The following is a 24384-nucleotide window of genomic DNA, read 5'->3' on the forward strand; positions in this document are numbered from 1 at the left end:
TTAAGTCATGAAAACATATTGACCTCACAATGTTCTTTAGGCTGGTCTTCTCACTGACACTCAGTGAGAACAATGTGTTAGTTTCCTCCAGAGAATTAGACGTCCATTCATCTTCATTAGTTCACATTCTTCTTGAAAACCTGCTTGCAAATGTGGCCTTCGCAATACAGCTCCTAAGAAGAAATCACAGATATATTAAATATATTCAAACATAGTTTTTCCAAATGTCAATCTAGCTTAGTAGCCTACAGTAAATGTGTTTTAGATCATATAACTTAAAAGTCAATGTTCTTACCAGATGAAGCTTATCCTCCTCAATCCAGTGAGCCCAGCCTCGTTGCTTCTTCTCACCGATCTGATGACACACCAGTTTATTCCCCTCCCACGTGACCTTTGACTGCACCAAAAGAGAAAGTGCAAAGGGTTAACACTATGTACCACAGTATATGATATAAAAACTTCATGCAATGTTCATTCTCTCTGCCAGGCCAGGCCAAAGGCATGGGGAGAGCCGGGAGACTATGTTTTGCACCCTGTCTGTCCGTGTGTCCGTCCGTCCGTCTGCTATCAACTAATCTCCGGAGGCGTTGGCCCGGTAGCATCCAAACTGTGCACACACACTCCCTTGATGCCAATTCAGAACCTCTGCCCCACATTTTTCACAAAAGAATAATCTTTTGGGAAAATTGTTTTTTTTTATTCAATAAAATAAAAATAATAATAGTTATCGAAAAAACACAACCAGCTCACGTATTAGGAGGGTAGTATGAGTCACCAGAAAAAAGAACAGGTGTTTTAAATGACTTTAACCTGGTTAAAATGGAGTTTGACGTTACAATGGGTGTGTATGGGGGGCACAGGCCCTGGATGGTGGTGTCTGATGAAATGAATATCAAATATCTAAATATTGAATCAAGCAAATTAAAAACTGTCCAGGGTGTTCACAAAAGACTGATTAGAAGATAAATTGCCCAAAAGTTTTTTGAAAGTGGAATATCCCTTTAAGGGAGTGTAGTGTACCTGTGTTTATAACAAATTGAACCCTGAAGATCTTTACACTCTCCTACCTTGACGTGTCTGTTGTCAAGACCCTGGGTAAACTCCTCAAACCCCTGGTCCACTTTGAAGGAGAAGGCGTATGTCCGAAAAGTACTAATGGTTTTGATGATGAACAGGTCCCCCTGCTGCTCAATCACCTTCCTGTGCTTCAATCTGGCAGCAATCTTTCGCACAAAAAGGCTGATACCTGGGAAAGGCAGAAAGAGGTTTCCCCGAAACTGGACATTAAATCCTGCCAAGCTGATTCACTGGCAGAAGTTAGCACATACATGATACAACTGTCCTTTACTCTCTGCTCATGCTCTCTCAAACATATCACAAAAAAAAGAACTGTCAGCAATTTAATTGTCAGATACTGCACAACACCCAGTATTAAAATGAGAACTGAATATTATATACAGTACATACAAATCTCTCTTTCTCTCTCTCTCTCTCTCTCTCTCTCTGTATACTGTATATATACACTGTATTGTATATATGAACATGTTGAATTTAAACAGCTGTAACTCACCTAGTGCCACCATGTAGCCCTCAAAGTTGACATTGCTGACCATGTCCCATGTTCCACAGAGGCTAGCTGGCATTTTCAGACCATAAACTCCAACTGCAGCGTGTGGATGAGAAGAATATGCTGTGTAGTGGTGAAGGTGAGTGTGAGGACAGATGGGTCAAAAGCTGGTTTTAAAGGCACTGGTGAGGTGACAGGGAAAAAGGCGTGCCTACTTTTCATTTGCTGTCACCTGAGGCTAAGATTTGTCTCTGTCTCTGTCCCTGCCAGGTGTCTGTTGGTTTCTGTGGGAAACCAACACACAACAGTTGAGACTGGTCCCTGTGGGCAGCTCATCTTGCAATACACACCTCAAAATGCTCTTTTCAACAATGGAAGACAATGTTGTCTCCAGTATATTGGAACTGAGGCTGAATTTGTAATCCACAAATATTGAATATGGTAGTGGATGGATGGAACTCTGATTTAATGATGAAGAAAATACTTTGAAGTTACTAAGAAGGGCAATATTTAGAAACATGTCTTAAGATAATATTGAATAATTATTCATGTTTTATTTTAATTTAAATAAGTCTTGCTTTCTTGACAAACATAACTTTGAACAGTCTTGACACCTGCAAGTGAATATAAATTGCCACGCCTCACCAAGCAGCATATTTTTTAAGTGAAAGTATCAATACTGCAATGTAGAAATACTCTGTTAAAAAGAAAAGTCCAGATTTAAAAATGTACTTGAGTAAAAGTACAAAAGTATTGGTATCAAAATGTGCTTTAAGTACCAAAAGTAGAAAGCACACATTCTGCAGAATGTCCCATTTCACAAGTTTTCGAATATATACAAATATTTTCAAATCCATGAGCGGATTCGCAGCTATGATTGATAAGAACCAAATGGCCCCTTACTGGTCTGCAACTCTGACGGAGCCATGTCTAGTTTGTCAACCTGTGGGATATTTAGCAAAATAGTGTTTCTAATAGTCAGTAATAATATATGAACAGTGTCCTTTTCTTCCAGAAATAAGGTTAATGAATAATACTGCTCCAATGTGACACTGCAAGTGTTAAATATTTGGGTGTGGTGATGCCATGATGGGTTAGGTGATGGGTATTTGATCTACAGTATATTAAGCTGCCATTGCCTCTCCTGTCCACAGCTTGGAAGCAGCACCGTACATACACCAGTGGAAGGTACAGTATGTGGAAAAGCTTGTTTGGGCAGTTTTATACCAACTTGTCATTTAGTGCCAAATGACAAGTTGTCTCAAGACACTTCACATAAAGAGTAGAGACCAAACATTGTCCCACAATTTAACATTAAACATTAGCTACTATCAAACTCAGTTTATCTTAACTGGTTGCAGTTATTTCAACTGCTGTCTTACTTAAATAAAATGACATTTCTGTCACAGACTGTCAGGCCGTTCTCCTGTCCATCTGTCTCTTGTCCATGGCAATGGTTCTCCAAGTGGGGTCTGGGGACCCTTCCCTGCTGTCCATGAGTGGGTTCCCAGCTATGATTGATAATTAGGAACCAAATGGTCCCTTACTGGTCTGTAACTCTGACGGTGTACAAATGGAACCAAATGGACAAGTAAGGGTCCATTTGGTTCCATTTGTATACTCTCAAGAGTTATGGGGGCCTGTGACCTCACCTAATGCATACTGAAATGGGGGTCCTTGAAATTAAAACCTTTGAGAATAACTGGTCTAAGGAACGATACTGGAACTGACACCACAGAGTAAAACCCTCAGTTAGGGTTGGGCCCGATACCCTCCTCATGTACTCGTACTCTGAACCAATTACAAAACAGTCAATTGACACTTGACAAGAAACTGTCTAAAAAAATAAAAGTATCTTAAGAATCAGCAGTCTTATTATTGTGGTAATTGAACAGTATCATTACAAGACATAACAATGAAATGAAATTGGAGAAAAGGGGGGTAAAATAAGTGGTTACTCAACAAAAACTAAAAGTACTCGTATCGGTACTTGGTATCGGCGAGTACTCAAAATGAAGTACCCGTAATCGGTCAGAAAGAAATTGTATCGGAGCATCCCTATCCTCAGTGTCAATGTATCCATCTGAAACACAAGAGTACACAAACCTACAACTCAATTAAATGAACACGGTGCAGGCCTGCACACTGCACAGACAAGACACTCTAGGGGTCAGAAGAGAAGCAGAGACCTACTACTAGCACACAGGGCACAGGTATGGAGAGTAGAGATGTGGAAAGGGCGGTCATGGTGCGGAGACAGGGATAGGCAGAGGGAGAGCACCAGGCCCAGTAAAAGTAGATACAAATAACACTCAAATATACACAAAGGACCACAGAACGGAGATGACACACAACAGGGACTAGAGGGAAAGTGAGAAGGGGAAGAGGAATAGAGGAGATCAGTGGGACAGACAGAGGGGGCTATGTAACCTGAACCTGAATGTCCCATTTCTTTCTTTTAACCATGCACCATGCGTTTATATTTTCTTGACACGTATTCAGGAATATTTGACACTACTGACCCGTTTTCATTGTTTTCTTTCTCTAAAAACCTTTCCTAAAAACTGTAGTGCAAATGATGAGAGCTTGCAATGAACACAGAATTTCCCCATTTACACCTGTAAGTGTAAACCTGTGATGTGATAATACAATAGAATTGAAGTTGAATCGAATGCATGAATGTGTAAATCTGATTCAAGTGCTCAACAATGCGATCAGAATAAATGTTTTCAAAATGTTTTCAGAAATGACATTAAGAATAATTATTTTACAGTCTTATTATGTTTGGTTAGGTGAATTACATGTTGGTATGTACACACAGTTAATACAAATGTATTATGACAGCATTAATGCCACATTATTCAAGCCTGGCTTGAAATAATGAAATCCTTCCACTCAGAGCATTTTGACAGGAACCATCACTGTCTGGTATGGCATAGCTCGTGCCAAAATGGGTGACCACTGCAGAGGGTGGTGCGTTCCAGGGTTATTATAGTTAAATGCACCTGGCTTTTAAGCATGTAATTAAGTATAAATGAAGTATATGAGAGGCTGATCAGTAGTTACTGTTGATAGTGATTTTTGCTAACCACTCCTACATCTGTCTTTGTCTGTTTGTTCCCAGACTCAGGGCACCTGATTGGCTCACATCTGTCTGTACGACGGGGACGACTAACTAAATGAATTCATAAATAGCATCGCTCACTTCACACTGGGTGTCATTTTTCGATGTGTAGTGGGTGGGAGAGGGTGATCTGTGTATTTGTAGTGTATGTACTATGTATGTTTGTTATGTAATGTTGGTTTTGTTCATATCTGTTATTTTGGTGGTCTATAGGACCACCTAATAAATGAAATGCAATGTCTTGAAGGCCAACCTTTCAATAATAAACATATTGCAGTACTATTATTAATTGATTTATCACTTTTAAATAAAATCTAAATACAAATACAATTTTGGGTTCCTAGTCGTCTGAGCCCTGTCTCAGCTTCTGTTCCGTCATTTTGGTTGGAATCTTTCTCCTGGTTTTGACCCCTGCCTGCCTTACCAATCTTTAAGCATCAATAGCTCCGGTTTGTTGATTAAATCCCATTGTAATGCAGCTGCTCTGAATCCGTGAGTGACAAACTGTGATCATTTCCTTGTCAGAGAAGATGGCTAGTGAGGTGAACAATACTCCTAGGCTGGAAAGAAAGTGTTTTATTTATTTTGTATTTTTATGAAGCACCATGCTCTTCATTTGCAAATCTACTACAAAGCAATGTGTAAACATATTCTGTGAATCCTAATGGCTATTGGCCTGATATGGCCAACATATAAGGGTGTAAAAACTCATACCAACTTGTTTAAGAACCGACACAATTATCATACACACATTTGTAAACAAACACAAGGGGTCATTTTACCCACACAAACACAATATAAGTTGAATTTTAATCTGCTAAATACATTGCAGCAGTGACTCCTTAATAGGTTGCAAATTTAAAATATCAAAACATCAGTATCAGTAGCATGTCATTTTAGACAAAACTAGCTATAGTGTGTTACAGTACTCTCCAGTTGCAGATTTGACTGCTGTACGTATGTGCACTCACACTAGGGCTTACTCTGTTGCTGCCCACTCCCTCCCCTCCTTCAAAACCTCACTCACAAGTCACCCCTTCAGGATAGACTTTCCCAGCTGAGGTCTAGTTAAAATGTCTCTAGTCTAGCACTTATCTTTCTATTGCTTTCGTTTTTTCTTAGTAAAGTTGTTTCCTTCATTATAGAGGGTAAAAGGGAATGTTGTTTCCAATAGACTTTTCTGTTTGGATGTATGGACTGCCAGAAAGTTGTTTTTTGCCACTCAGTAGGCGTTCCAGCATAACCTCCTGGTATGATGATGATGTCACGCATATACCCTCTATATTTATTTGAGCAGCTTTGGATACTTAGAAAAGCACTGTATAAATCTTAAAGGTATTATTATTACTAACTATTATAACACACAGATTAATTTAAAGGCTAAGGCACACTATTCACCAAATATTCCCACCCACACACATATACACACACACTAGCCTGTAGTCTCACATGTCCAGACAACTATTCCACAATCTCTGAATGCTATATAGAGCCTGGAACCACACCTCCCGAAATCTGAGTAAAGGGCTTTGCACACAGGCCCATGCGTTTTTTCCCCCCCGTTTGCTGCATGATTAAAACGCAATGGATTTGGTGTGCAATGCTGTGCAGAATCCGCACTGCGGATCCAAAAAGGAGTCATAAAAGGAGTCAATGAGTTTTTACTGCATGCGAAAAGATGCACGGATTGAACTGGGTTCAATCGGGAAAAAACGCACTGCCGCAGCTACTTGCTGCACGGCAAATTCAGAGCAGGTGTGCTGTGCATGAGGTCATAGAGAATCTTGGTTTCTTTAAAAAAAAAATGAAATGATCTTTTTTTCGAGCAAGAAATCGCACCTGTCTGCAAAGCCCTTAAGGAAGCTGGCATTTCCGTTCACGAAAATATATTTTAAAATATCTTTACATTTAATTTTACATTTCTGCTAAGCAGTAAGCAATACTGTATGTACAGACAGTATATGCTTGGATGATTTTGATTCATATTAGGATAGATTTGCACAATTGAAAAGACGAAACGTAAGTGGGGAGGAGGCTTCACATCCGCTTTACATTTTACTCATGATCAGAGCTTCTGTGCTCCAGACTATATAACCGGAAGCATTTGAAATGCAACAGTCTGGCCACATGAGACTAACAGCACGGTAACTAAAAATGCAGAACTTCACAGTGTGATTGGTTTAAAATCTATATAAAAGTCAACACAGCATTGTATCTAAACCAGAGTTCCTGGACAGAACAGAGCTAAGGCATTTGTGGGGACGTCAATGTGCTTGTTCAGCTTGAGGAGGCGCCCATGTTTCTCTGAAGAGGTTCTAAGACAACATCAGCATTTTTCTGTTCACTCTCTGCACTGTACAGGTTGTTATCCTGAATATAGCGAACTACAGGGTCTGGCAGCAGGTATCTCACACTCTGTCTTCGCCGCAGTGCTCTGCGCACGTGAGTGGCAGAGATTTCATTCGTCACCCATTCCTGGACTACATGGATGTTCTTACGATGTTTCCATAACATGTCTGATTGTTGAATGAACTTCTGAGCGTCGTTGCCACAGCGGGTGATGCAGACCATGCCATAGCCCACAATCTCAGCTATGTCATCCTGCTTCCACAGATTGGGAATCCCAAAGGACTCCAAGACATCTGCACCACACAGCAGCATCAGACGAGGACTGTCTGAGGAGCGTGGAGAAAAGGAGATAATTTGAACCAGGATACTGTAAACCTGTGGTTATGTGAAAGCAGAGAGAGTTTTCCAACAAGCAACCGAACATATTTCAACTGTTATGCAACATGGCAGATTTGGCACGGTATACACTTTGACTACCGTTACGTGTACTCACTTTGAATAATCCAAATATTTACTAAAGCATCCACATCAGATTTCATTCATTTTTTTCCACAGTTTTGTTTATTTGAGATTCAAGGCATACACTACATTAAATCATAACTTGTTCGCATTTCGTGAGAAACATCCACAAAAAATAAAAATGTAAAGCAGTCATATAAGCGTCATACATGACAATGTAGTTATAGGGCAAAACAAGAGAAGCAAATGCAAATGTCAAGCTATGAAGGCACTTGAAGTCCCATTCCCACAGTGTAGGGACACTTAAGGATCGTATACCCCGATTCGAGTTATTACACAGCAAATATGCAAATGGAAAGACAGATAAAGAAATATATATAAAATTAATAGGTATCAAAAACGACACACAGAACAAACAAACAAACAAACCAGACAGAACAAGACAAGACAAGACAAGACAAGACAAGACAAGACAAGACAAGACAAGACAAGACATGACATGGCTTGGTCGCCCCACACTGCACTATATTTATGAAGAACAAGGCAGTGCACCCCCACACAGTTAATAGACATACTAGGAAGACCCAGCTGCATCCGAGATCGTGTCCCAGTTAAACAAAAGGTGTAGCTACTTATCAGTCTGGGACAGTCTGGAACTGTAAGTTGTTTACCAGTGTAAGAATGGTACCCCAGGTTTTCTCAAACTTAGATTTCATTCATTCTTCTGCAAAGAATGTTTGTTAAACAAAGCTGGCTGGGAAGCCAGAGGGCCAACACAATGTATGTCAACTTAGTGTACATACATATTTAAACAGTACGCTATGTACGAATCCCCAAAACAGGAATGTACAAGTAGTAGTATGTCATGTGTATGTTCCGCCTTTGTTTACACAGTTGCAAGTTCTCCAGGGTTAAGAGAGAAAATAAATGGGGAAATCTCGCTTTTTCGAACGCACATCATTTCGACAACGGAGCGTCCGCAGGTATCGCTACTCACCCCACGGAGGTTAGGGTTAGGGTTAGGTTTGGTTGTCGAAAAGATGACTTGTAGAAATAGCGACACGCTCCCAAAATAAATCCTTATGTACAACTCTGCAAACTACTTACACCACACCTTCAATGTCTGGCAGTGACTGAGTGTCAGTAAACAACTGTGTCCTCTCTTGAAGCTATAGAGAGAAAAATTACTAATCTCTTTTTTTTTTTACACAACTAATTGAATGGAAGTATTATCAGTCTTTGACAAGACTATCTAACAAGGAAGGGTGTGACGAGCACTTTATAAGATACTCAGATGACTTGTGTGCATCAATATTTGAAGTGGCGGACAGCACACAAATTTATCGAGTCGAGTAGATTAAAGCAAACGATAGAAATATGTCTTACCTCTCGTTATACGATGAGGTGGATCCTGAAGAGAGTTTTCCTCCAAGCGTCGCTTCTTTGCACAGATGACAGTGTCCACCTCATCGTTGTTCTGGCTGGCTTCTACCAGCTGTCCATAGTGATACCTAAGTGAGGACAAACACATTATGACATCAAAGTAAAATATGAGCTGTGGAATAGTAGCACTCATGGCTAGCTGAAACATAATGATACACAAGTTGTTGTACGGTTTTACTCACTCTATGGACTACTACTCAAACCTCAGCTAAAACAGGTTCATATTGAGATCTGCTGTCTTATTATAATCCTATCCTATTATGTTTTCATCATCAAGGAAATAGTTAACTAAGGATTTTATGCTACAGTACTATACATACTATGCATGTGTATACTGAAATGCATAGAGCTGAGCATGCCTTTTCACTTACAGTACATGTTCAGATTTACTGTCACAGGAATATTTTTTAATCAGTCTGAGGTCGACTAAAAGAACATTATGCTTGTATGGCCAATGTCTTCGACTGTAGTTTACAATTGAATGATTGTCTGCCTTTTGACAGAGTGTATATTTAGCACAATTTAGTATGTATATACAGTATATCACATTTTACTGTTATACATTTGTTTTTAACATTGCTCTTTGCATAAGGACTACCTTGAAAATAAGGCTCTTACCTACCTAAACTCCATGGTTAAATATAACCTGATAAACTGATAAACAAAATAAATAAATAAGCAGATTGATGGAAAGGTTGCTAGTGGTAAGCACTAATGAAAAACTGTGTACAGGTGAGAAGAATGCACAAATATTTGTTACACTGAGTGGGGGTGACTGACAGTCTTTTGTATGTCCAGTCGATTTTTCTACACTCTGTAAAACAAATCGGTTGAGTAGAGTTACAACCCGGCATTATCCTCGTATTAGCCTTGCCTAACAAGCACAGTCTCTTTAGTCCACAGGGTTTAAGCGCTGACAACCTTCACAAATTAACTCGTCCACCATGGCATGTACTCACCGCACTACTTTGGCTGTCTCCATCCACTCAGGCTGTAAGCTCTCCCAGGGGTCTACTCTGATCCAGTCTGAGTCGTCCGTGGCCAGTCGGACCATCTCCACACGGTGGCAGGCTTCAATCAGGCCCTTCTTCTTGTAACCATCGCCCACTGGGGAAACGATGCCTCTCACCACCGTGTACTGGCCTAACATGCAAGGGTTGACAGAGGTCAGATGATAAACATTAAGACCGCTGGGAACTAGGGCTGAAACTATCGATTATTTTCTTAGCGAATATTCTATCAATTACTTTCCCGATTAATCAAATAAGAAGCATGGGGTGCTGTGGGGTGGTTGGGGACATGTGGGTGGGTGTGTGGGGGTTATGTTGGACAATCTGAAAGACTGAGATGCTCATCTAATTTAAAGTGTGATAGCTGGAAATGTACTAAAATATATTGGCGTCAAAATATACTTTCAGTACCAAAGTAAAACTAGTCAATTGCTTTATCCCATTAAAACCGGGCAAACATCTGTGTCATTTTAGAGTTTTGCGTTGGCTATTCAAAAATAGCAGATATACGAGCTCACAGCGCGGCACTTGTATATCTGGTATTTTTGTACATTTTTGTAAAATCTTGAGTGTGCAAAACTACTGATATTCTAGCAAAAGTCTGTGTCCATTTGACTGCACCTGTGTCTTCCAGGTAGTCTCGAGCCAGTTCAAACATCCTCAGATGCATGTTGGTAATAGGATTGAAGGACCCACAGGCCAGCAACACCACTTTGGTTCGATCCCGGGACTCCATTCCTCATGCTGAACCTAGGACTGTCACCATTACAAATTTAAGTTGACGACTGGCACACAAATGATTGCGATTTCAGTTTTTTAGGCTTCATAATCTCAAATTGCAAATTTGACAAATAATCTAAATATACAAAGCAATTACTGACACATTTAATAATATTATACTTAGAGTATAATATCATTAATGTTGTAAACTTGAAGATCAGCTATTTCTGCTTTTTGAAAAAGTTTTGAAAATGTATGACATTTTTAAACATTGAACCGATTATGCAAAAATAATTGTGATTGTCTCAAATAATTGCGACAACACGATTATGTACGATTATTGTTTCAGGACAACAGCTTGTCATGAAGGAGATAGTTATAGTGCTCACTCAGTGTGAACTGTTAATGAAAGGTCGAATGCCCTTTGCTCTTAGCCTGGTAAAAACCAGACCGCACAACACCATCCCCTGTCTCTCTTCCCAAAACGAAGTGTGTGATAACAGCATAGAGTAAGGGATAAGAGGCTGGCACCGCCAGGCTACTTTGGTCTGACCTTTGAATACAATTTGTGGACAATAATAACAGTAACCAAATGTGTTTTAAAAAGGTGCTTTGCCCCTTATTTACTCGGAAGTCTGAATAGTACAACTTAGATGCTATCTTTTTGATTGATTGATTGAGTACTTTTGTAGTCAAAAATGTAAACAGTACGAGGTACAGTCAAAACATTAAGGCATAAAGGATAACATAACAAAGCCCATGCCCTTGTTTCCATTGTGTGGTCGTATGACGTGTTCAATTCATCAACATAGCATAAAAATAACAATAATACACATCATCTTCATCCAAGTTTCAATACCCTCCTTTGACAGCCGATTTATAAACAGATCTGATAGTTTTAACCACCAATATTGCAGAAGTACGGAAAGCTTTGGTTATCCTCTTCGTGTCAAGACTTTGAACAACTCGAACTGGATTTTGCTTAACCTTAAAAATGTTGCTTGCAGCAGCAACCCCTGCAAGGTAAATCGTCAAAACAAGTTACCTATTCAACAAAAGACATATTTTCGTGGCTGTGAAGAATAAAACATCAGTAAATATAGCCGAAACTCACCTTATTTACCGCACCTTTACTCAACAACATGAAAATGAAACATTTTACTTCCGGGTATTTCCCTTGGTATTTCCCTAATACACTTCTGGTTGGACCAGATCAACCAGAAATCTGATTGGCTAAACACAACCAAGGCTATGTAAAGAAGGAACGTTCACAAACGTCATCAGTAGCTCTGCTGTGGACGTTGAGGAGTGGTTTATGACACTTTTTCTTTTTTTCTATGTCCAGTATTTATTGTCTATTGTTTGATTATTGCCTGAATAGTTTGCATCATATAGCTTTAAAAACTAGACCAGGTCACCTGGTTGTGCCAGACCCGCAATGAAAACTAGTATGGCACTGAACTAACACATGAACACACAGGATTTTATAGTCTCAGCAACAAAGCGTAGTGAGCTTGTAGATCGGCTGTTTTCACTAGTATGGCACTGAACTAACACATGAACACACAGGATTTTATAGTCTCAGCAACAAAGCGTAGTGAGCTTGTAGATCGGCTGTTTTGACTAGTATGGCACTGAACTAACACATGAACACACAGGATTTTATAGGCTGAGCAGCTGGAAATGTTTGTGCGCTTGTAGATGGGCTGTTTTCACTAGTATGGCTGTGGGGCAAATGTTTTGCAGCACTGAACTAACACATGAAAACACAGGAATTTATAGTCTCAGCAGCTCGTCAGCCAACTCAACTCAGCTGGTCCCGTACAGGTGACGGCACTCAAGGCAATCAGCCGAGCAAGGGAAGGGAGGGGCAGATGAGCAGTCAGAGGCAAACACAGGCACACTGAGGAAAAGAGGGACACTGAGGAAAAGAGGGACCGACCGACAGACCGACAAAGCCTTATGTAGGCCGACCCCCTGGGTCTGGCAAAAAGAGGGTGTGGAAAAATTACTCAAATGTTTTACTAAAGTAAAAGTATCAATAGTTACTGCAATATAGAAATACTCTGTTACAAATAAATGTCTGGAATTCAAAATTATTGCTATCAAAAATGTAAATGTTTGATAGTTGTGATAGTTTTCATGTTTATTATACAATGTTGTATCTACAAAGTAACTAGTGACTCAAGTTTTCAAATAATTGTAGTGAAGTAAAAGTACCTCAAAAATTTACTCGAGTAAATGCGCATAATCTGCATTATAGTTTCTTTACACCACTGGACGTTGGTGGTAACAGAATATCTGTATGGAAAAGACACGATTTCTGGCGTAATCAACTGTGCGGTGGAAATAAAGGGAAAGTCTGAGAGAATTAAGATGGTATTGGCAGCAGCAAAAAGATTCTTGAATGTTATGGACGTCACTGGAGAGGACCTGGATAGTGTGTTGAGGGAAGAATTCACGGAGGCTCAGACTCACGCTCTGGGTCACTGAATGGACAATGTATATATTTGGAGTGGGAGCACTACGGGTGGACTCTGTTTATAGTTTGCACAGAGATGAATGACAAGAAAGAAGAAATATAGACGTTGGTGGCCTTTCCTTCCATTGGACTGACACAGCCGCACCCACAATACTCTAGAAGAGCTACGTTCACAATCCACCCCTGAACAAAACAAAAGGCTCAGACAGCCTGGAAATATTTCGCAATGATGTTTACGAGTAAATGTGCCCTATTATATAGCTCTACATTCTAGTGTTCATTTAAGCGACATCGGCCGTAGTGAAACGTTGAAACAAACAGTTGATCAGCAGGCATCACATCACAACATAGCGTGGGTCAGAGGTGTTCACCAAGACTGTTCGAGGCAGGTGAGGATGTCATGCGTTTTGAAGCTATAATAGCAGTATTGCTAATCAGTTTGTTAACTGTCTCTCAGTGTTGCATGCAGGTTAGTGAGATTCCACCAAACTATAGAGTTTATTGCTTTGACATTGATGTAAAAAAGCTCCAAAATATAGCTTCGTTCGGAAAAGGAGCTACAAAACACCCGTGACTCTCTACGAGCTTATTACTTAGCTAGTCAGCTAACTCAGTTGAACGTAACCCCGCCGACTGTGTCATAGCAGGCTAGTGAAACTCAAACGTAAACGTTTAAAGATAATATCGTGTCGATAATCCATTTCTGTTTTGCTTCTGTTGTGGTTGAAGTTCAAACCCTGTAAAGGTACTGCAAAGCTCCGAAGTCTAAAGGATGGCGTCTCGAGGGAAATCAGAAACTGGGAAACTGAGGCAAAATATGGAAGAGCAACTTGACAGACTGATGCAACAGCTTCAGGACCTGGAAGAGTGCAGGTATGACAGAGTGTAATCTGTTTATCTCAACACAACGAGCATCTTTTGTCTAGTTTGTAGTGAGTGAGGCAGCAGCAATGCAGCATGTTTACAGCTGAATGTTCCCAGGGGTGCAAACATATTAAAGGAGTAGTTCACCAACTTCACCCCCAAAATGACTATTTTTCTATTGATTAGTCACGACATGGAGACTTGAGTTCAGTACTTTTTTGTTTTTATTTGGCGCTTTCTTAAGACAAAAAAAATGATTATAGTAAATTTACCCCCATTGATTCTGGATGGGGCCTTTTGGTGAAAATAGTAAAAATAGCAGACCTCCAAGCAGCACAACGCGTTGTGAGCTTGGAGGTCTGCTATTTTCACTACTTGCATTCATGGTCTGGAGAGGGCACTTTTTACAGATGGATAAAATGGCAGGGGCTCAAGCCCCCTTTGATGTCTATTTTTGCACGTGCCTGTCCTCAACCCAATGTTTGTGTATTCAGAGAGGAGCTGGATGAGGACGAGTATGAGGAGACCAAAAGGGAAACGCTGGAGCAGTTGAGTGAATTTAATGACTCTCTGAAGAAGATCATGACGGGAGACATGACACTCGTAGATGAGCTAAGTGGGATGCAACTGGTATGTATTTAGGATACAGAATGTTAATTATTATATTTAAAGGAGGACTTCACCACTTTTCAACTTGTCTTCATATAATAAGTCCTCACTAATGTTCATAATAAAATAGCACAATTTGTTTCTACTCAGTCTGGGTCTCATAGGAGAGCTGTCAAATCCTTCCACCGGTGACATCATCGTTTGACAGATTTTTTTTAAACAATATTTTTGAAAAAAAATATTTTGATTTTTTATTATCACAAGAACAATGGCTTCCACTTTAACATTGCAACTTTTCAGGAATAGAAAGCCTGCGGTTTCTATTAGCTTGCATTTCCCATTGATGATGTCACCGGTGGAAGGATTTGACCCACCCACAGCTCTCCTATGAGACCCAGACTGAGTAGAAAAAAAATTGTGATATTTTATCATGAACATTAGTGAGGACCTATTATATGAAGACAGGTTGAAAAGTGGTGAAGTCCTCCTTTTAAGTTTTGTTAATTTATATCCTGTTATTAAAAGCTCCTTTCTTCTAATATATTGTCTTTATGTCAGCTGTAGTGTAGGGTCTACTAATCAAGTCCACCCAACATGATTGTTAAATTGCTGTCTCCTCCCTCACCAGGCAATTCAAGCTGCGATCAGCCAGGCATTCAAAACCCCAGAGGTCATCCGTCTCTTTGCTAAGAAGCAGCCAGGGCAGCTGAGAACCAGACTAGCGGAGGTTTGTGTTTTGAGCTATGTTTTATACATGAGATGGGTGTCCGTGGCCAAATACACGTCAATCTGGGGGGTCCTTGACATGAATACGTTTGAGGACCACTGATCTAATCCAATGTAGTTGAATGTGTAGCCTGCCCTGACACTATATAGCCTGTGACGGTGTGACATTGTGTGCAGATGGACCGTGATGTCATGGTGGGGAAGCTGTCACGTGACGTGCACACACAGCAGAAGTTGGAAATCCTCACAGCACTGAGAAAACTGGGCGAGAAGGTGAGATACCCTGACAATAGGGCAGGGCGAAATTACTTAAAATCAATGTCATGATTATTTCAAACGTTTGGCACGATTACGATTAATACATGATTTTCTTTCTTTAACAAACAGAAGTAAACATAGCTAATCTACAATGCGTCATCATGCGTTGTGAGCTTGTAGATCAGCTATTCATACTGATCTACAAGCACCATTGTACTATGAACGAAGTCATAGTTTGTTATGCTCATTTGTTATGTAATTATAAAAAAATGTATTATAATTTTTTGTTTCATTGATAAGAAATAAATGGTTAATTGCTCAACCCTACTGCCACACAGTGTATGTTGCTTTTGATCCCTCTGGAACAAATATGGTGTTGCTGATTAAGTGGCTTGTGATCATGACTGTGACTGATGTGTTTGAGTCATTCTGCTGTTATTAGGCTGTTTGTCCAGCAACCAAAGTGGCCAGTTCTAACAAAACTTCACCCGCCATTTACACAATTCTACCAGCCAACCATATTTATAGAAAAGAGAGAGAAAGTATAGTAATCATACCACCATGTGGGTGGTGGCACTGTAACATTATATCCTAATCACGATTGTAATATTAGGTCTAACATTTAAGTATTTGTATATATACAATACAACAGAGATGCCCACGAGTCTTTGAGCTCGAGTCCTAGTCGAGAGTCTTTGGAACTTTTTTTTGTAAATTAGCGCCCTACTTATCATCATACTACAGTGTCACAAAAGTATAAAAGTAGTTGATCTGCAAGCTCGAAACACTGCACCATACATTTTGAGTTTGTCGATCTGCCACTTTTGCTAATTGAATCCTGAAAAGTAAGGCGCATCACAGACAGTTGCGACAGGCCGACAGCTATCGTGTCCGTATCGTCTGAGGATGAGGGAAGGAGGGGCAGGTCCAATTCATTGTCAATGGAGGTCACGTGTTTTTTTGTCTCTTGCAAATCTCTTGGCCAAAAGACAGCCTTCGGTTGAGCAAGAGACACGGCAACGACATGAAACCATGTGACTTAGATAGAAAATGCATTGGACTTCCCCCTCCTCCCCTCATTCTCAAACGATACGGAGAAGATGTCTCACGCGTATGTCTGATTGCGGCCTAACAGTTTTGGACATGGCCTATGAGGTTTCCACCCGACAGAGACGATATGCTTGTTATAACCTTTACTTTTGTTTTCATTTTGATCACTTATTGTTATTTTTTTTACTTTGTTATACTGTAGCTCACAACAGAAGATGAGACGTTTCTAACGGAGAATGCAACGGCCACCCTTAACCAGTTTGAAAAAGTCACTGCAGACCTAGGTGAGAATAAGCACATTCTTTAATTTATAATAAACAAAGATGTTTAATTGATTTAAGTTTCTCAGTGGTATATGTATTTCATATCTGTTTTGTACCCTTGTTTTTCAGGATCAGAAGACAAAATCATGGCTTTAGCAAGCTCTGGTGTGAAAACAAAGGCATAACAATGTTAATTTTAATCTTAATTCTTGTGCCAATCGACCTTTTTGATTTTGTAACCAAGCATTGCACTCTCAGCAGTAATGGTAGGCCTATTTAACAGTATTGTTTTATACCCCTAAACCTTTTTTAAATGTATTTTATTTTTCCACATTATTGTAAATTGTGTGTATTATAGTTACTAGAGTTTGATCTGATACTCTTAGCTTTTGCAACGTATCCATCAATTGATGCAAGCACTTTATGGGAAATATTTGGCTTGTTATATTTGTTATTGAAATGCTGCATTTATCATCTTAAAAGGCTTTTATTTCTTGATTGTGGTGTCTTTTAATGAGGGTCGTTCTCATGACTGCTGGAAATCTCATGACTGCTGCAAATCATCAGTGTAATTTTCTGGACTATCATCTGCTATCGACACTCATGGATGATGAAACTGGAGTGACTTCTGAAGTGCATTGTTGTGGTTACAATGTCGTTTTGACTTGATATGTTGCCTCCGTAGAGTTCAGTTGTGTTTAGTCAATCATGAGTACTGTTTACATTTTAGTCGTATCATTGTTGTATTACTCCTACTGGCAAGGGAGGTATAATAATTTATAAAATGATTCTGCCTCTAACCCATTCAGAACGGGTACACAGTTTGTGTATCATTATTTTATGCTTTAAATATTGAAAAATAGCAGATATACAAGCTCAGTGCCGTGCTGCGAGCTTGTAGATCTGCTATTTCTTTTTTATCGTGAAAATTTGAATTTTGACCCGATTCTATAAGTGTCTTTTGAATCCTTGATTTTTTTAAAAACCCTGTTTCTATGTCAGCAATCTGGCCAGCAATCGTCAAAGAAAAGGTCCTTTTCACTTAAATGGAGCTCAGTTAGTCTGTTCTTGAGAGATTACTATGTCAGTGGTTCTCAAACTGTTTCATGTCAAGGACCCCCAAAATGATATGTATTTGGCCACGGACCCCCATCTCAAAATATTTAGTTCCAGGGACCCCCCAGAAGCAAAATTTTAGTTACAAACGTTCGCTCTGAATGTATATTCAAAGATTTGCGCACATTTTCACGACTTTTTTTCAACAATAGCAGATCTACAAGCTCGCAGCGCGGTGCTGCGCTGTGAGCTTGTATATCTGCTATTTTTCAACCTTAAAGCAGTCAGTAATTCTAGGCCTAAATGGGTTAAAAAAAATGCTCACCAGCAGAGGTCGCTAAGCTTCAAGTTCAAAACAAATACTATTCCAGTGCACCACCCAGAGCTAATCTTCAAAATAATTGAGTGAAATGCTCATAATGCAGAAATGATTAGTAATATTTTCTTTAAGCTCCGCTGATAAAGACAGAAACCAAGAAATAACTTATACCCCATCTTGTCATCCTTTATTTTGTTCATGAGCAAGCATCAACTTTACCACAATTTGCCTTTCAATTGGTAGAAAAGTGAGAGCAGCCCCAACAAGCACAAAGGAAGCATTTGACAACTCTGAAAACATCACCTTAACCCTTTTGAGCAAAGATTTGAAAGAAAACAAAACGTGGTTTTGAGTGGCATGGATTTGTGAAACAGACAATCAAGAGAATCAGTAGTGAGCCTCCTCCTTCACCCCAGTCTTACAACTCTACATGGAACATACACACAATGTGGTTCATGCAAAGTAAAAGTCCCTTACATTTACATTTTTAATGTTTATATTATGGCTGCATTCAATTCATTAGGCAGTGTGTGACATTCAATTCAATGCAGAGAAGAATACAGTATCTCAGGGGCTGACCAGAAAGTACATGATTTGGAAAACTTGAGATGCCAGATTAATTCTGAGCCGTATCCGAGCCAATTTGCTCTTAACAGTGATAATGCGTTGTACCTTTTGCAGAAGTGTTAGTTGAAATGTTGACATTGAAGATTTTTTTTGACATAATGACATTGTGAGAACTTTGGAGGGAACAGGCTTATAACAGGTTCTTGTGAATTTCATGCTGCCCTCAAAAACCTCTGTCAGCAATTCAGGCAATAGTACACTGTTGAAAACGACCTTCCTCTATACACAAATAGGTAAATCTATACCCACTATGCTGCCTATAGCAATTCGGTAATGTACATCTTTTAAGAGGTGGATTCCGTCAATATGATTTAGTACAATATAGAAGATACAATATGGATCTACTTTTTCTACACATCAACATGGACACATGACACCTATGTAAAACTTCTTCACTTTTAATAAAACTAGCAGTGGACTATTGTTACAATAAAATGAAAAAAAGAAAAGAAATCACATCCCCCAGCTCTGTAAGAAATCTAGCATTAAATACTTACAAAATAAGAAAAGAAAAAACTTTGCCACAACTAAAAGAGCGTAAATGAGTACTTTTTTTTAATTTGTTAGCTGTGTTAATTGCGCTGTGATCGGCAAAAGGCACTCCCAACTCGGCCGGCTCAAACCTGGCCCCATGTTTTGTAGGCCCAAGTCATCATGAAAGGGGAGATTGTTCACCACATTTCCACCATTGACCAAAAACAATAAATAAATTGGACCTGAAAAAAATCTAGTTACTCCAGACATAAGGTTTGCTCAAAACATCAAAGGTGACCTGGAGACTGTGTCTAAAAAGGTCCTTTGACGAAACTTGCAAAGAATTAAAATGCTATTTCCCCCCTTGTATTATTGACCATCTGATTGTATCCTCAGAAAATAGATTTGCATGCAAAGTATGAGAGCCTCGAAGCCTGTTCTAATCATTTTCAAACCGATAATGCCACACTGTCTGCTCCCTTCATTGAACAAAAATGCCCCCAAAACCTATTCACATAAAGCAGGTTGGAAAATGGATATATTTATTTTGGAATCCCAGAAACATTGTTAGGTGTAAAGCCCAATTTGTGCTTTAGCAAAAAAAGGTGTTGCGAAACATGTCACTCAATAAAAGTGGCGCATTTTCAACGAAACAAAAAAAGTGTTGATACGACACTTTCTTTGGCTGAAAACGTAATTTTCATGTAAGTTACATGTCACCCAACACTTTGTGCTTAAGCATAAATTAGACAAAAAAGTCCAATTGCATCTGTTAGGTGAAAAATACACTACAGTAATGAATGACAGCCATGTCTAAGAGGAGATATAGAGATTAACATTGGACACATCTTCCCAATTAATTGTATAAGTTTTATACTAATACCGGAAGGAAAACAAGTTTACCAAATGTAAACAAATAACTTTAGAACAACTCTACAGTACAGTTCCATGTACAATAAAATCTAGTGGTCTACTGCAAAAAAATATTTCATTTTAAGATTCAAACATAACAAAATAAGATTCATTTTTAAAGAGTTTTCCCATCATAACTAGAGCACTCCTCCCTTCAGTTATCATTTCTCCAACAGGAACTCAATGAATCCATGAGAAAAGGAGTAATTATTTGTGATACGAAGCTGCTTTAAAAATGCATCTAATATATTATCTTGGATTAAATAGCTGTGCCACAAAAACAAATCTTTAAAAATATTTTTTTGCAATGAAGCAATCTGAGATGTCTTTGCATTTCATCTCTCTACCCCATAAACTTCATTTATGCTCTGTTGCACACTGGTGTCGCGCGCCGAATATAGCAGACCTACAAGCTCACAGCACGTCGCATTCCCGACACGTTGTGAGCTTGTAGGTCGTCTATTTCCCACGGTCGACACCGCCGTGTGTCAAAGTATAAATCGGGCCTAAAACGACACCAGCAGCTGCACTATTCAACCAAGCTCCACTAAAAGCTTGTCTGTCCATATTGATCTGCTCTTTCAGTAGTTTGTAGAGATTCATTTATTTTCCTACACAGCAAAACTCTAAGTGTCACTTTAACTGAGTGTAAAAATGAACCCTATGACAGTGTGAAAATGGACCCTTATAGGGCTCTATTTCTACACTCAGATTTAAACCAACACTTTGGATGTTTACAGTGTATTTATGTCACCATGGCAGGACTGGTTAATGAAGAAGAAGGGCAGTTTAAAGCTGCTGACAAAATATATCATCTCTAAGCTCTAATATATTAGCAGTACCCATATTTTAAGACCAACAGTGCTATTTATGATCTTTCGTACTGTACCAACACAAACCTAAGGTTTGTATGTATGCATTTTTCTTGAGTGTGAATACCCTGAACAAAAATCCCTTCTGTACAACAGTGACATCTAGGGACTAAAATACATTGATACCTTGAGTATAGCATTGCCACCTGTGCAAGCAAAGCAAAGAGTCTGCACAGCAAAGTCCTCAGTTAATTGAACCCTCAAAGAGTGTACAAATGTGTCCTTATAGGTCCATTTTGACACCAACACCGAGGATTTTGCTGTGCGTGCGAAGCCAGTCCTGCCTACGTAAAGCAAAAGAAATGATTTTTTTCCCCAAAGAACAAACAAAAAACAAGAAAAAGACAAAAATGGACACCACTTTGCCATGGAAACCTCTGCTTATAGTCCTGGGTTTCTCATTTTGAAGCAGACACGTTTTATACAAGCATGACGGAAGAGCTCTGCTAAATTTTGCAACATGCTACAGCCTGTGTGACACAAATATTCTACATTACGTACTGCGTCATTGTAGATATTGGACCCCATTGTTTAGGCCTTCACTAACACATTGACTAATTACATTTCATTATATTTACAAAAACAAAATAATTAAAAAGCAATTTATTCCTCTACACATGTGACTTTTCAAATATCCTCATGCACTAAAAAAAAAAGAAAAAAAAAAGAGAAATGCAGTCTACTTGTTGAGAAGCATCGCCTTGTTTCACTCTCTGGCCTATGAACCCCAAGTCAAAGCTAGTCGTGATTTTAGCGGCAAACACATTTAAAAAATGAATGCGCAAGGTACTGTATATATTTACCTACATTTAAAAAATGAAATAAAAAAAGATATTCTCCATCCGAAAGCTGTGATCCGAGTGAACACAAAGTGCAAGGTTGGACTTCCTCACATTATTTCAAAAACAAATGTAAATTTAGGCCAAGTTTTCCCGGGAATTAAAAACATAATAAATAAAATCAAAATCACAAATCAAAAGTAAAAATCAGTGATCTGGTGATTTTACTATACTACACTGAGTACCACCACGAAGATGACAACAGGAAAACCTGGACCATAGATAGGTTGAAAGGATTTCTTCCCCCCCCCCCCCCCCCCCAACATCATGGCTCCTTGAAAATGACATTGCCAGGGAGTGTGTGCGTGTGTGTATGTGCGTGTGTGTGTGTGTGTGTGTGTGTGTGTGGGTCTGTGTGTGTGCAAGTGCAAGCACACTGGTGAGGGCGTGGGTTTGGTTAAGTGATTTGAATGTGTGCGGAGGTACTGTAGTGCAGTGGTTCTCAAAGTGGATCCCAGGGACTCTGTGGGTTCCTTTAGAGGGGGGTCTAAAGGAAGGTAGAGTTACAAGTCTGTAACTCTACCAGTGTACAAATGGAACCAAATTGTTCCATTTGTACACTGTCAAGAGTTAAGGGGAGACCTTGAAATTTGAGAAACACTGCTGTAGTGTGTGTGTGTGTGTGTGTGTGTGTGTGTGTGTGTGTGTGTGTGTGTGTGTGTGTGTGTGTGTGTGTGTGTGGTCTCTAGTAGGTGAGGGTTGAGTCATCCCACTCCAGCTGCTGCTGTCTGCTGGCCCCCTGCTGGTCCTCGGGCTCCGCCCCTTCCTCCTCCTCGCTGCTCTCCGACTCGGCGCTCGTGATGTCGTCCTCCTCCTCGCCGTCCTCGCTCTCTTCCTCCTCCTCCTCCTCCTCTTCGCTGCTGTGCTGGTCCTCGTACGTCTGGGACACAGAGAGACAGAGAGAGAGAAGGGCTTTTCAGACTCCAAGCCAGGGGTTTTCAAAGTGGGTGACGGGGCATTTGGACACTTGAAAAAATATTTAGTATCATTTTAAATCTTGAAGTACAAACGTTTCCTCGCAACATAATCACTAAAATATCGTCACTGTCGGGCAGAAACCTCGTATCTCCAAGTTTCAAATGTGTACGTCTTTTGGTAAAGCAAAGCCCTGCTTCATCATACAAGACTGTTGCACAAAACTAGTGAAAACAGCCGATCTACAAGCACACAACGCCTCGCATCGCATTTAGTACATTTTATAGATGATAAATACAAAACGAACGGTTTTGGACATAGGCCTACAAGGTTTCCACCCGACAACGACGATATGCTATAAATATAAGGTGCTGGGAGTGAAAATTATAATGTAGGGGTGCCTCGGATTAAAAAAATATTCATGGGGTGCCCTGAGACAAAAAGGTTTGGGAACCCCTGCTGCAAGCGACCGGTGGGGCCTTAGTCATGTGTTTTTCAATGAGAGCCGAGCGGGCGGCAGTGGGGATTGTACGATGTGAAAATGTCATGTCACGATAATTGTGACCAAAAGAAATTGCCATAATCAAAATATCCCCAACAATCATTATCCTGTGGCGTAACAATTGTCAAAAAATAGACGATCTACAAGCTTGTGGTGCGACACGTTGTGAGCTTGTAGACCGGCTATTTTTTGTCAAAGAGATTTGGTAGAGAGAAGACTGTATCAAGTGTTTAAAAATGTATCCCAGTGCAGTGCATGACAGAGGATAATTTCACGATAAATGTAAATCTCCATGATAGGATTATTGTGAGTGTTTTTTTTTTAATAACGATTATCATCCCAACCCTAGTGGGCAGTGGAAACTGACGAAACTGTCACGTTAGTGCTTGTTTCACTCACACGCCCACTCGCCACAAGAGCTGGATTGCGGTTAACTTGTGGTGTTATTTGTTTTCTTGAAGCGCAGTATTGTATAAATAAATAAGGTTACGGTTAGCCAGTAGGTCTATAATAGAAGATGGGCTGATCTGTTGTTGCCAGGCAGCGGGAGAGTGAGATTTCATAACTGAATATTATGTATCACTTCAGTGCTCCAAGGCCTCACTGCAACAATGCAAACAGGAGAGACGTGTCTTCAATAACGCCACAAGTATGCATTATTTGGCTAAAGCATGACGAGCATCCAGCACAAGCTTAAAGCTGCAATCTGTAACTTTCATGTCCTACCAGTCCTTCAAACTCAGGTGCCTTGTGTTTTTTCATTTTCTTTTTTTTCTCCTTTTTTGTTTTTATAAGCTATTTCCATTTGAGTTTCATTCAATACCTCTTGTCAACCAGTAGTTGTCGCTATTCGACCACAGGATCTATTCACGAAACAAAACTTGGAAAGTGAATTTATTTTTTAGCCTAAAGCACATTAGCAGTGATAACGAGAATTTTAATGA

At 39.6% G+C, this 24384-nt stretch overlaps 4 protein-coding genes across 4 annotated transcripts in view; 1 reads left to right on the top strand and 3 right to left on the bottom strand.

Annotated features, from left to right (window-relative positions):
- Positions 1-116: 116 nt before the first annotated feature.
- Positions 117-1643, bottom strand: rbp7a (retinol binding protein 7a, cellular; the record flags this gene model as incomplete). The annotated part of the gene is made up of 4 exons (XM_080733690.1): positions 117-173; positions 296-397; positions 1068-1246; positions 1571-1643. The coding sequence occupies 4 exons, from the start codon at positions 1641-1643 to the stop codon at positions 117-119; spliced, it is 411 nt and encodes a 136-aa protein (XP_080589816.1).
- Positions 1644-5478: 3835 nt separating this feature from the next.
- On the bottom strand, positions 5479-11831 carry LOC308291628 (nicotinamide/nicotinic acid mononucleotide adenylyltransferase 1-like). The gene is made up of 5 exons (XM_080733688.1): positions 11787-11831; positions 10574-10708; positions 9902-10085; positions 8886-9010; positions 5479-7366 (listed from the first exon to the last, which is right to left on the bottom strand). The coding sequence occupies exons 2-5, from the start codon at positions 10686-10688 to the stop codon at positions 6969-6971; spliced, it is 822 nt and encodes a 273-aa protein (XP_080589814.1). The 5' UTR covers positions 10689-10708; positions 11787-11831; the 3' UTR covers positions 5479-6968.
- Positions 11832-13342: 1511 nt separating this feature from the next.
- On the top strand, positions 13343-17678 carry lzic (leucine zipper and CTNNBIP1 domain containing). Its single transcript, XM_080733689.1, has 7 exons — positions 13343-13543; positions 13884-14027; positions 14513-14648; positions 15256-15354; positions 15531-15626; positions 16864-16945; positions 17054-17678. Exons 2-7 carry the CDS (start codon positions 13927-13929, stop codon positions 17107-17109), a joined length of 570 nt encoding a protein of 189 aa, XP_080589815.1. The 5' UTR covers positions 13343-13543; positions 13884-13926; the 3' UTR covers positions 17110-17678.
- Positions 17679-18482: 804 nt separating this feature from the next.
- clstn1 (calsyntenin 1) overlaps positions 18483-24384 on the bottom strand; it is a 47091-nt gene continuing 41189 nt past the window's right edge. Inside the window, exon 17 of the mRNA XM_080734286.1 lies at positions 18483-22903. Coding sequence (XP_080590412.1) covers positions 22709-22903 — 195 coding nt within the window. The 3' untranslated portion in view covers positions 18483-22708. The remainder of the gene's footprint in view (positions 22904-24384) is intronic.

Source organism: Nannobrachium achirus (genome assembly GCF_963921795.1).
Source record: "Nannobrachium achirus genome assembly, chromosome: 9".
NCBI lineage: Eukaryota > Metazoa > Chordata > Actinopteri > Myctophiformes > Myctophidae > Nannobrachium > Nannobrachium achirus.

Bases quoted from the DNA above. Each gene is read 5' to 3' on its own strand.
- LOC308291628 (XM_080733688.1), bottom strand. From the start codon at position 10,688: ATGGAGTCCCGGGATCGAACCAAAGTGGTGTTGCTGGCCTGTGGGTCC. The intron at 9,011-9,901 runs GTGAGTACATGC...GTCCTCACTTAG, and splicing joins GAGACAGCCAAAGTAGTGCG to GTATCACTATGGACAGCTGG. The intron at 7,367-8,885 runs GTAAGACATATT...CACGCTCCTCAG, and splicing joins ACCTCATCGTATAACGAGAG to ACAGTCCTCGTCTGATGCTG.
- lzic (XM_080733689.1), top strand. From the start codon at position 13,927: ATGGCGTCTCGAGGGAAATCAGAAACTGGGAAACTGAGGCAAAATATG. The intron at 15,355-15,530 runs GTTTGTGTTTTG...CATTGTGTGCAG, and splicing joins TGAGAACCAGACTAGCGGAG to ATGGACCGTGATGTCATGGT. The intron at 16,946-17,053 runs GTGAGAATAAGC...CTTGTTTTTCAG, and splicing joins AAAAGTCACTGCAGACCTAG to GATCAGAAGACAAAATCATG.